Source organism: Colius striatus, chromosome 1, assembly GCF_028858725.1.
Source record: "Colius striatus isolate bColStr4 chromosome 1, bColStr4.1.hap1, whole genome shotgun sequence".
NCBI lineage: Eukaryota > Metazoa > Chordata > Aves > Coliiformes > Coliidae > Colius > Colius striatus.
This window is the reverse complement of record NC_084759.1, coordinates 78,330,483-78,343,855: the sequence shown is the minus strand read 5'-3', so window position 1 is coordinate 78,343,855 and position 13,373 is coordinate 78,330,483. Positions and strand designations below refer to the sequence as shown.

The 13,373-nt window shown below is 41.0% G+C and overlaps 1 protein-coding gene across 3 annotated transcripts in view; it reads left to right on the top strand.

The window, feature by feature from the left end:
- Positions 1 to 13,373, top strand: part of CTPS2 (CTP synthase 2) — an 83,555-nt gene that overhangs the window by 13,106 nt on the left and 57,076 nt on the right. For all 3 annotated transcript variants that reach the window (XM_061999106.1, XM_061999096.1, XM_061999115.1), the window contains exons 7-9: positions 1,691 to 1,771; positions 4,760 to 4,911; positions 5,169 to 5,301. In XM_061999106.1, coding sequence (XP_061855090.1) covers positions 1,691 to 1,771; positions 4,760 to 4,911; positions 5,169 to 5,301 — 366 coding nt within the window. The remainder of the gene's footprint in view (positions 1 to 1,690; positions 1,772 to 4,759; positions 4,912 to 5,168; positions 5,302 to 13,373) is intronic.

Genomic DNA, 13,373 nt, shown 5'->3' with positions numbered 1-13,373 from the left:
GACCTGTTCTTAATACCTGCTGCTTCACTATCTGGTCCCAGGCTTCCCTGAGGTGTCGTGCTGGGCCAGTCTCAGCTGTGTATGTACAGGAGCCTTTCTGTTCTCCATAGGGTGTTCTAAGCACTTAATGAATTCGCTGTATCTGCAGATTTAATGGACTGTTACAACATTTTGAAAATTGATTACATGCTTGTCCATGCTGCCTTTTTCAATTGAATTGTTACTCGTCTTATTTGTTATTACAGTTATTGTAGTTCTGTATTTTCATGCTGGTTCTGATGTTTGTGATTTCTGTGACTGCATTAACTTTAAATTAGTCTCAGAAGGATGGATGATAGATTTCAAAGTGGATTTGATCGTGTGCTCATACCATTAAGGTTTATGAATTCTAGCTTCAAACAGTACCCAATTTTTTAGTATAAGTTGTGTTTAATTGAAGAAAATGTAAGAAAAAACTATTTCACTGTGAGGGTGATGGAGCAGTGCACAGGCTGCCCAGAGGGGTTGTGGAGTCTCCTTCCTTGGAGATCTTCAAGACCCACCTGGACATGTTCCTATGCCACCTGATCTAGGTGACCCTGCTTCTGCAGGGGGGTTGGACTAGATGATCTCTAAAGGTCCCTTCCAACCCCTACCATTCTATGATTCTATGTACAAATTGTTTCATAGTTATTTTTTATTATTGAATATACACTAATATTCTGTTATGCTTGGCATTGTTTTTCTGTGTCTAGGATTTCTTGCGAGGGGAGGGAAAGTTAAGTAGACTTCATTAATACCAGCATAGCTAAGCTGTGTTCTAGCAAGTTTAACAACTATCAGCTGCAAGTTTCTGAACAAATAGGGGCTTAATGCATCAAGTAGTTGCATTTGCTGTTGGGGAAACAATGAGAAATAATGGGGAATAATCTTTTGGCAGGATCATCCTACTTTTTGTTGAGTCCTGAAAGTATGATTTAAGGTAGTAGGCTGAATAATCAATAGGCACGTTGATAGAGCAGTTCTGCGTTTGGAGCTAGTTGCTTGAAGTTATGTAATGCAAAAAAAGCCTCTTGCAACAAACACCAAAACCTATGCTTATTTTCTTTCTTGGTAAAAATTATCAAATTTGTCTAAAATTTCTGATTTTTGTATTTATCAGCAAAATAATAGGAGAACAATTGTATCAGGAAAAAAACTCACAAAATTATTAAATAGTTTTCTTATCTCCAGCCTCCTTCTTTTTATCCTGATGTACAAATTAATTATGAATAGGTGAGGAAACACTGGAATACTAGAAAACATGCATATAAGCTACATGTTATTGCTTGAAATTTAGCTGATAAGATTACAGTATTCCTTTTGATTCATGGTAATATTCATGCTTACAGAGATGGTAGACTTTAGGTGAAGAGTATTAGAATAGTAGCTACAAGAGCGGAGAACATAGGGAAGCAATATTACAGAGAATGTCAAAGAAAGATTAATAAAAGTGGGTCTGTATGGGCAGGTGACTGATTTACTGCTACCTCGCTAGCAGATATTTGTGAACTATGATATATTGTAGAAGTCCAAAGGAGGAGAAGAGGAAAAAAGGTGTATTTGTTTGTGCTATGCTTCTAAAGAAGATTAATTTCTCCATTAGTAGTATTGAAGATCTTCTATTGGTTTGTGTAGCAAATATTTAAGTTTTTTCCTTCTGTTATGACAGATTGTCTGCAGAAGTGCAAAACCTATAGAAATGGCAGTGAAGGAAAAGATTTCCATGTTTTGCCATGTGGAACCTGAGCAGGTCAGTACTTTAATATTTTATTTGTCATTATTTAAATATGTGGAAAAGCATAGAAATATTTCTGTGCATTTCTGTTTTCAACTCCAGGCTGTTTCATGAATATGTAATTGTTTTTACAATTTTTATCTTGCTGTCATGTACACTGTAACACTCTAAAATATTGTCAGTGTATATAATAAGTTTTATGTCAAACTGTCATTAAAAATTTAAATGCATGTTACATAAGAAGTTAGTAAAAGGAATAGATTTTGTGTGTATGGGTAATTGCTATACATAGTTGTGAAAACTATTTAGTTTCTGACTATGATTATTTATTGTCCATAAATCATCTCAGGTAGTTATAATAAATGGATCAACAAAGCATGGTTAGAGCTGCTTATGTCCACAGATCATCACAGCCACATAAACACTCTGACTGTGATAAGGTATAATAGGCTACTCATGCCCTTTAAGATATTTAGAGTATCTACTGTGTAGTTACATATCCTTCATGTGTTATTTTAGCCTTAATAGTTTGCGATTAATTGCTATTGAAATATTAATTTTGATAAATGATCTTTAATATTTTTGCAAGTGAGAGCATTTTACCCTTTAATGTAATGAATAATAGTAGAGATAGTGGATGCCAACATTTATATTGTATTTCAAGTATTGTCAACGTTGACCTTTTTCTTTACAGGTGTGTCAGAAAACCTTTTAGAGTAAGATTTCAAATGAGGACACAGAGGGTAGTGTGGTCATTACTTCCTGCTCCTTTCATTCCATTTTAGTGTCTGACCATACTCTTGAGCTAGTTTCTGGAAAATCTTTCAGAAGTGCATTTGTGCTTCCTTCTCAGCCAGAGAGAGATAACTGGAAGTTCAATCAAATAAAAATAGCATATCCTTTTCTGGCAGTATCAGGGCATGCTTAAGTATGTACATGCTCAGATTCCAACTGCAGTTGTTACACCTTTCTAAGTGGAAGAAGAATCCCATGCCCAAGTGAACTTCCCCAAGAGTCCCCTGGCAGGGAGGGAGCTGTCTTCATGGCACTGTTTTCTTTATTTGTCAAAGATCTGCCTTTTAGGGTAGAAGCTCAATAGTTGCTCCAGTCACAGCTTTCATGAGAAACTGAGTCTGAGGTCCTGGGCAGAGTGCTGCACTCTTCTTGTGCTCTTCTCTCTAGCTTAAATGTCTATCCATGGTGCTGCACTGTGCAATGTAGGTGCAGTTAGTCCCAGCGGACTGAACTGGGATGCTGCTAAGTACCATGCTGTGTGGCAACCTTACTTCTTATTTTGTATTTCCCATTTCATAACTGTATTCATCAGAATTCTGCAAAGCCACTCTTAAGCCCTCTGTGTATCTTAAAATTAATGAAGCACTTCTGGATTTCAGAAAACACTGTCCACATGTCTATTTATTTCTTGGAATGATCCTGGATTTCTTGTGATCTGAAGGATTAGATGTATCAGCAGTCTTCTTCCTGGAGCTATGGGAAATGGCAGTAGAGAAGCTACAATTTATTTTTTGCCTAGAACACCGGTTTGCAGTCTCAAGGGGATCAATGTCCTCAGTCCACCTTTCCCATATATTTGCTTTTGTAGAGTCACAGAATAGTTGAGGTTGGAATGGAGGTCATCTGGTCCAACCTCCCTGCTGAAGCAGGACCACCTAGAACCAGTTGCCTAGGACTGTTATTCAGACAGCTTTTGAATATCTTCAAGGATGGAGACTCCACAATCTCCTTGGGCAGCCTGTACCAGGGCTTGGCCACCCTCAAGGTGAAGAAGTGTTTCCTGCTGTTCATAGAGTCATTTTAGTTGGAAAAAATGGTCAAGTCCAACTACTAACCTAACACTGCCCACCACTAGAACATGTCCCTAAGTGTCTTATCTGTGCATCTTGTAAATATCTCCAGGGACAGTGACTCCACCAGCTCCTTGGGAAGCTTATCTCAGTGTTTAACAACACTCTGAGTGAGGTAAAGAAACACCTCCCTCAACCTGCTGACAAGACTTCTCCTCAGTATACCATTGATTGGCTCATGTTCAACTTGATGTCCACCAGGCCACCTAGGTCTTTTTCTTACAAGCTGCTTTCCAGATGGATGGCCTTCAGTTTGTACTGATGCCTGGGATTGTGTTTAGCTTGTTCAGGATTAAAACAGTCTCCACAGACAGCATGGCTGTAACCTGGAACACTTAGTGATTATTTCTTAATGTTAAATTTTTAGGATGGTAGCTGCCGAGTTTGGAGGAACAATTGGAAAAGTCTTTTTCCTACTGTAGGGGGGTTGTGGTTAACTTCATCTTTTTGCTGTTGAATGGGCATTTAAGAAATGAATGGGGCAGCATTCATGTGTACATGTTTATGTGATAAACAGAAATAACTCAAGGATAACTGAGTGTCCTTTACTTGCTGTGTGTATCAAGGAAGAGAACACTCATGCTCAATATTTTGAACTCTATGGTCGTATGTGAACCAAGTAGAATGAACTTAACTGCTATCAGCTTGAATGAGGTTTATAAATGTGTTATTAACTAAATGGCCTTGAACAGATTATACTAATTAATTAATTACATAACCCAGTGCACTAAACAAAATTCTTTTGGGAGACTTCATTGCAACCTAATTGAGACTGTTTTGTTAGGTTCCATTTGTGTTCTTGCTTTCTCAGTTAATATTCTTGAAGTTTTTGTGAGAGGGAGAAAGAAATCTGAGCAAGCATGACTGCTTGTGGGGCCAGATGTTTATATTAAAACTGCTGCATTGGTAGGATTGACAAGCTATTTATGTGTGATGGAGTCATGAAATGAAATGTATTTTTATCTTCTGTGGTGGAACCTTAAATATGAGCTGTGCTGTGCTTCTAATTCAAAAGAAAAGTGTTAAAAAATGAGAATGAAGGTAGAATACAAAATATATGTAAGTATACAAAAATAGAACGTAAGTGTTCTATGAAAAATTTTTAGGTAATTCTTTTATGTTATGCTATTTCTTTTAGGTGATATTTATCCATGATGTTTCATCCACTTACCGAGTACCAATCCTGTTGGAGGAGCAAGGCATCATTAAATATTTTAAACAGAGGTTAAATTTACCTATTGATGACCAGCCAAGTGATCTTCTAATGAAATGGAAGAAAATGGCTGACAGGTATTCTAACTCCTGTTGCTTTTTCTAGAAGCTTTTAATTCAAGTTAGATTTTTAGCTGCTGTGAAGTCACCAAACTGGGTTGGGGTCAGTAGTGTGCTGCCGGTCAAGAGCTGTGAGTGGTCTGAATTTGGAAACATTGTCAGTTTTGAGATTTTAGAAGGTGTTTTGTGAAGCTAAAGGAAAAGGAAACACTGTTAAAATGTTTTCTTTGTGCAAATTGGTGTAATAACTTGAAAAACTTGTGTTTTTTTGCCAGATATGAACGGTTGCTGAAGGTGTGTTCCATAGCTCTCGTTGGCAAGTACACAAAACTAAGTGATTGCTATGCTTCTGTTTTCAAGGCTTTGGAACACTCTGCGCTGGCAATTAATCACAAGCTGGATTTAATGGTGAGGATATTTCTGGATTTTGCTTTCAGGAATACTTTGAATATACTACTTCACCTCATGTGAGGCAGTGTTAATTCATGTGGAAATTAGAAAATGAGTCAAGCAGATAAATAGAGACTAGTCAAGCTTCTCATTTTTTTAAAGTGTTTACAGATTTAATTATTTTATTTGGAATTAAACTTACCTGAATGGAGTGCTGCAATTACCCAAAACCAAGTCTAATGAAAAGCAGACTTTACCTCCAAATGTGTATTTAGTATCAAAGATAGGTTTCCCTTGTTCTCATGATACCACTTATCATGTTAATGAGATGAGCTTAAAGACAGGGGGAAAAAAAAGGTGAACTGGAAAGCAGTTTAGTTTCTTTTTAAATTCCAATGCCAGAAGCTGTGGCTCTTCATTTCAGATAGTATTCTGAGACCATCCATTTTATCTTCTGTAGGATTCTAATGATATCAGAATTGGGCCATAAACTTAGCTTCTGCAAGACAAAAGTTCCTTGAATAAAGGACTGTTTAGGGATCTAATTTGTCACATTTTAATGAGAATAGAAAGTTGAACTACTGGTGGAAAAACTATTATCAGCTTTCTCACAGGAGGAACTATCAGTTTCCATTTCCTGAGCTTTGTTGCTAAGGATGACAATTCTGGGGCAGAGAAGCAGTGTGGAAAGATGTATTATTATCACTTGATGGGTACAGAGGACATTTTAGCAATTTGCAGTAGCAAACCAGTAAATCCTTGCAAAGTATCTTTGATCATTCCTGCTTTTGTGGTATAAGAAGTAGAAGTTATTAGAGTGAAAGTTTCAGTGAGTCAAAAGCTATGCATGAATTGCTTAGGTAATGCTTGTGCAAGGAAAGCAGGCTGTTTCTACTTAGCTCTAGAAAACTTTTCACTGGAACTAACCATGTTTTGATAAGGAAGGTCACTAATATCCCAGATGGCTTAACCGGTTGTTAAAGGCAGCAGGTCAAAGACAGAGCCACCATTCTGTTGTCTCAATCCATCTACCCCAGAAGGAAGCAATGGAAGCACCTAGAATAACCAGAGATGTATACGTACTTCTTTAATGAAGCACAGAATAATGAATATGTGGGAGTTCTGTTTTCAGTGATATTTCCAAAATCTTTTGGGAGAAGATGAGTTCCCTAAACCATGAACATTGAGTACTGAAGCAGGAGTTTCTCATACGAGGAAAGGCTGCGGGAACTGGGGCTGTTTAGCCTGGAGAAGAGGAGACTGAGGGGAGATCTTATTAACATTTTTAAATATCTAAAGGGTGGGTGTCAGGAGGCTGGGACATCCCTTTTTTCTATAGTAGCTAGCAACAGGACAAGGGGTAATGGGATGAAGCTGGAACACAAAAAATTCCACTTAAATATAAGAAAAAACTATTTCACTGTGAGGATGAGGGAGCCCTGGCAAAGGCTGCCCAGAGGGGTTGTGGAGTCTCCTTCCTTGGAGGTCTTCAAGACCCACCTGGACATGTTCCTGTGTGACCTGATCTAGATGGACCTGCTTCTGCAGGGGGGTTAGACTGGATGATCTCTAAAGGTCCCTTCCAACTCCTACCATTCTATGACGATTCTATGATATTGGAAACTCAGTAACCTATTTTGTTTGCTTGAGAACACAGGTCACTGGATATGTATCACCTGAGGTGATTTTAGTGTCTTAGTGGAGAAGGTGACTAATCCTGTACCAAGACAACCAATTCTGTTTTGTACCCTCACATCACTGCTTTTTTCTGATGGTGAAGTAGTTGCAGCAGCTCATGATGATGTAAAATGTACTTTTCACTGTGGCTTGTCCTATTGTGGGCTCTGAAATCACCTTGTTTTCTTACATCATCATTCTACTGCTGGTCAAGCCCATCAGTCAGCTGCAACAACTTCATCTTTTGTTTGTTATTGTTGATGTCACACCAGAACTATTTTAAGCAGGGGAGGCATGCAGACATGCACACGTAAAAGTGAATCTGAACTATTTGTTTTCTATAGGACTTCTGGTGAAGAAGAGAGAAGTGGGTTGTGGTGAAGGGCCCTTCCTATAAAGAGAAAAGGGAAAAAAGCCCAGAAACTGCTTATCTTAGTATCCCTTTACTCTTGTTCTCTGTAAGGTGTGCCAAATGTTGAGTAGTATAGAGATAGCGAACTACTTGCTATCACATAAAACAGCTAGGGAACCACTGAAAAAAACAAAATAACTTTGCGTTTAACAAGAGGAAATATTTTTCTGTGTAGTAAGGCATTTATGCATCAGGTTCACTACTAAAAAGTATAACTGAGGTTATAAGGGCTAAGCAGAATTCTAGTAAACTTTACGTGTTTATGTGACTAAGAAGCAAATCGGTAGGTATCATGGAAAATAAATAAAAAAAAACCACCAAACCAAGCAAACCCCCAAACCACCAGAAACTCAGCTTAGGAAAGAAATAGCTCATGTTTTAAGACTAAAGATGTCTTTTTTTCCTTCAAGTGAAAGGGGAGGAGGTATTGTGGAAGAAAAACAAAAATCTGTTGAAAATGTATAAGCTTTTCTCTGTAATAAACATACACATAGAGACTGGAAGTATTCAGACCAGCTGGGCATACACAAGTCCATAGGACCAGACAAAATGCATCCCAGAGTGCTGAGGAAGCTGGCTGGTGTCATTGTGAGGCCACTCTCATCAGTTTTGAAGGGTCATGGCATTTGGGGGAAGTTCTTGCGGTCTCTGAGGGGAACCATTCCAGTGCCACCATGATCTACAGTGGAGTGCTTTAGGGTGGTGCACAGAGGGTTTCCTGAACCAGGGGAACCTCAAGGGGTGCTGAGAGAACTTCCACGAGCCTCCAGCTCACAACACCAAGATTGATGACACCTGGGCAAGGCCAGGAGCAGCGGTGGCCAAGGCCCCTGGCCCCTATATAAAAGAAGCCCCTGAGGAGCACTAGCATCCAGTGCATGACATGGCAGGCTGTGCAGGAAGCTTGACCCAGGGAACAATGGTATCCACTCAGCAAAGCCATGGTCTCTTTAAGTTCTGCACCCACTGTGATTGACACAGCTACCCAGATAGAACTGTGGTGGGAACACACTGCCACCTGGGTGCCAGGCTGCAGGTTCTGTCCTGCTCTTGCACCAGTACCTGGCAGCAGTGAGTACACTTGTGAGAGCTGCACCCAGGCTGAGGAGTTTCTCTGCTTAATGACAGAACTCAGGGAGGAGCTGACTTAAGTTGAGAAGGATCAGGGAGTGCAAGGGAGAGAGAGAAATAGGCTACTGCAATCACACCCTCCCCTCCCTGGGACAGGCACACCATGCGGGCAAGGTACATGATACAGAGGATTCTCTATCCTCTCTCCACCTGGCTGAACACAATGACTCAAGGGATAGGGGGCAATGGCAACAGTTTCCTGCCTGGGGCAGCAGGTGTGTCTCCTCTGTGACTGCCCCACCTTCCCAAGGGCCCTTGCATAATAGGGCTCTGCAAGTGGAACCAAACAATGATGATGGCTCATTTATCTTAGAGGTCTCACAGAGGTTAAGTTGGCCTATACTTTATATCAAATCTGCTTCCATGAAGAAAAAAAGACAAATCATTGTCATAGAACACTCTCTTGAGGGGAACAGGAGGGGAATCTACTGTCTCCCTGTAGCCTTGGTTAAAGATGTGAAGAGAAAGCTTCCTACTTTGGTATGCCCCTGAGATTACTATCGGTTATTGATTTTTCAGGTAGGCAGTGATGAAGTTACAACTGGAAGTCTCAGGGCATTTAAGAGAGACTTCAAGGCCTCAGGATGACTGATTCAGGGACCAGGTGCACAAGTAATGTTTTTTATCCTTCCATTTGCAGAGAATGATGAGGGAGGTAACAGGAAGAGGTAGCAGATCCATATCTGGCTCTAAGCCTGGTGTCACTGGTGAAATTTTGGGGTTTTTGGTCATGAGGCAGTCTACATGACATCAGGCCTGCTGGGAACAGATAGGGTAAACCTGTCTCAAAGGGGCAAAAGGATCTTTGCCCAGGAGTTAGCAGGACTCACTGAAAGAGCTTTAAACAGCGTGGGTAGCAAACAGGAGGAGCTGGAAGACATTGTGCAGCAGGAAAATTAGGATGTAGTTGCCATCATGGAAACATGGTGGGATGACTTATGCAACTAGAGTGCTGAAGTGGATGGCTATAAACTCTTCAGAAGGGATGGGCAAGGGAGGAGAAGTGATGGGGTAGCCCTATACGTTAGGAAATCTTTTGACTGACTAGAGCTTGATGGTGGCAACAGTAGGGTTGATTGTTTATGGGTAATAATAAGAGGGAAAGCCAACAAGGCAGATATCATGGTGGCAGTCTGTTGTAGTCCGCTCAGCTAGGATGAAGAAGCAGACAAAATAGTCTATAAGCAGCTGGAGGAGGTCTTGCATTTCTCATGGAGGGCATGAACTTACCAGATATCTGCTGGAAATACAATACACTTGAGAGGAAACAATCCAGGATGTTCCTGGACTGTGTGAAAGATAATTTCTCAACACAGTTGGTGAGGGAGCCAACAAAGGAATGTGCACTGGTATTTGTGAACAGAGACTTGCAGGTGATGTGATGATAGGAGGCCATGTTAGGCACAATGATCATGAAATAAGAGATTTTTTGATTCTTAGAGAAGTAAGGAGAGGGACAAGCAGAACTGCTATCTTGGACTTCTGCAGGGCAGACGTTGACCTATTTAGGATGACATAGTCCCTTGGGAGGTGGTTCTGAAGGGCAAAGGAGTCCAGGAAGGCTGGACGTGTTTCAAGAAGCAAATCTTTAAGGCACAGGAACAGACTGTTTCCGTGTGCCAGAAGATGAGCTGACAAATAAGAATTCTGACCTAGCTGAACAGAGAGCTTTGGCTGGGAAAGAAGAGAGAATTTATGACCTTTGGAAGATGAGATAGGCTACTCAGGAAGTCTACAAGGATGTTGTGAGCTTATACAGGGAGAAAATGAGAAGGGCCAAAGCCCAGCTAGAACTTAATTTGACCACTGCCATGAAAGATAATAGAAAATGTTTCTATGAATACAATAGCAACTAAAGGAAGGCTAAGGAGAATCTCCATCCTTTATTGGATGTGGAGGGAAACATAGTGATAAAGGATGAGGAAAAGGCTGAGGTACTTAATACCTCCTTTGCTTTAGTATTTAATAGTAAGACCAGTTGGTCTTGTGATGCCCATCTACAAGGGCCAAAAAGAGGATCCAGGAAACTACAGGCCTGTCAGCCTGACCTTGGTGCCAGAAAAGGCTGTGGAGCAGATCATCTTGAGTACTGTCATGTAGCATATACAGGACAGCCAGGCGATCAGACCAGTCAGCATGGGTTTATGAAGGGCAGGTTCTGCTTGACTAACCTGATCTGCTTCTATAAAAAGGTGACTCGCTTACTGTAGGAGGGGAAGGGCTCTGCGTGTTGTCTGCCTTTACTAAAGCCTTTGACACTGTTTTCCACAGCATTCTCCTGGAGAAACTGGCTGCCCAGGGCTTGGATGGGTGTACGCCTCCCTGGGTGGAAAATAGTCTGGATGGCTGAGCCCAGAGAGTGGTGGGGAATAGAGTTAAATCCGATTGGCAGATGGTCACCAGTGATGTTCCACAGGGTTCAGTGCTGGGACCTGTTCTGTTTAACATCTTTATCAATGATCTGGATGAAGGAATTGTATGCACCCTCAGTAAGTTTGTAGATGACACCAGGTTGTATGAGAGTGTTGATATGCTTGATGGTAGGAAACTTCTGCAGAGGGCCCTGGGCAGGATGGCTTGATGGGCTGGGGCTAATTGTATGAATTTCAACAAGGCCAAGTGCTGGGTCCTGCACTTAGGTCGTGAAAACTGTAGGCAACACTTCAGGCCTGGGACAGAGTGACTGGAAGGCTGCCTGGTGGAAAAGAATCTGGCATGTTGGTTGACAGCTGGCTGAGCATGAGCCAGCAGTGTGCCCAGGTGGCTAAAAAAGCCAATGGCATCCTGGTTTGTGTCAAAAACAATGTGGCCAACAGGATCAGGGAAGTGATTATCCTCCTATACTCGATGCTGGTGAGGCCACACCTCAAATAGCATATTCAGTTTTGGGCCTTGTTGCAGATAAGTGGTTTAGTTGTTAGATCATTTGAAGAAAACACCATCAAAGTTATTAGCAAAAGTGGTATTAATATGAATTTGTAAAAGGTGGCTTAACAGAGTTCCATGTCAGGGTTTGCTCTACTACTTAGTACAGGGGAGAAATATGCAAGGGGAAGTCATGCTGGAATTGTAATGAAGTGATCTGTACAGAGATTGGAGAGGAAAGAAAAGATTAAAGGAGACTGTCTTGTTGAGTTGTGAAGTTCAGAATGGAACCCCTTGCTGTCTGCATTCCTTCTCAGAAAGGAGTCAAGGTGCAACTAGATCCAAATCTAATACCAGACTGGTCAACAGGGTTTCTGTCTAATGGAATTAATACAGAGGGTAAATAGAATCTTTTAGCAATACTTAATAATCAGTTAATTATCAAAGTGATTAAATAATTTGCTACAATCAACACAATAATTTAATAATAAGGTTTATATAAGACTTAGAATAAAGCTTCTGAGTCACACACACACGTACACGTGGGTATAGAGGTTAAGTCAAGTTTCTCTCCTTTTGGCCAGTTGTGAAACCAAATAACCTTCAAATTTCAAATCTTTAATCCTTAACTCTGAATCAGAATCTGTGCAAAACCCAGTTGTGGTGAATTACTTACTGTTTTCCATCATCAGAATTTGTCAGCAGACAGCAATTAGCCCTTTGTCAGCATCAGCCAGCAGATAGTCTGGGAAATCATCGCGATCTCTTGCCCTGAGAGTTGTCCCAGGTCAGGAGGAGAATTGTGAGCACAGCCTGCTGCAGTCTGAGAGAGCTCAAATGGTCTCATTTTAGGACCACTATTTGTAGGATTGCAAGATGATTGACTTTGGTCTGTAATTATTTTTGCCATAGTGGTACCAGGTAAGTCTTTAGATCTCCCAGAATGGGCTATGAGCCAGGCAACTGGAGTTGGTGGTTCGTTTCTCAGACAACAGTTCAAATACAGTTAGAGAGTCCCTAATTGTTGTAACTCACTATACTTGCAACTAGGACAATAGAGTACTAGATTGTCTTGACTCACTGCAGTGGTAGCTGAGATAACAGAATGTTAGGGTGTCTCAAATCCCTACACAGATGATTAAGAAAAGAACCTGATGTTGGCTGGCACCAAGAGAGCAACTCTAGAGAGTGGGGGCCTGCACCACCACAGGTCTGTCACTACAAGAGGGATATTTTGGTGCTAGAGAGTGTCTGAAGAAGGGCAATGAATCTGGTGAAGGATTTAGAGCATAGGTCTTATGAGGAGCAACTGAGGGAGCTGGGGTTGTTAAGCCTGGAGAAAGGCAGGCTGAGGGGACACATGTTTGTTCTCTACAATTACCTGAAACAAGGTTGTTGTGATGTGGGGCTTGGTCTCTTCTCCAAAATAAAAAGTGATAGGATGAGAGGGAACGGCCTCAGGTTGTGCCAAGGGAGGTTTAGGTTGGATATCAAGAAAATTTTCTTCACTGAAAGGGAAGCATTGGAACAGGCTTCCCAGGGAAGTGGTTGAGTCACCATCCATGGAGATATTCAAAAGACATGTAGATGTGGCGCTTAGGGACATGGTGTAGTCATGGTCGTGGCAGTGATGGGTTAATGGTTGGACTCAGTGATCTTAAAGGTCTTTTCTAACCTAAATGATTCTATGATTTTATGACCAGAAAAGAGCAAATGTCACACCAATCTTCAAAAAAGCAAAAAAAAAAGAGAGTCTGGGGAAATGTCAGATGGTCAGCCTCACCTCATTCCCTGGGAAGATTATGAAGGAAAAATGGGAACAGCCAGAATTAGTCCCTGGAGATTTTCAGATCCTGACTGGAAATGTTGCTGAGCAGCATGCTCTATTTTGACCTGCTTTGAGCAGAAGATTTGTCTGAAGACCTCCCAAGGCCCTTTCTGACCTATGTGAATCTGTCATGCCAAATAATGTGTTATACTGGTTGCCTCATAGTAGGAACATTTA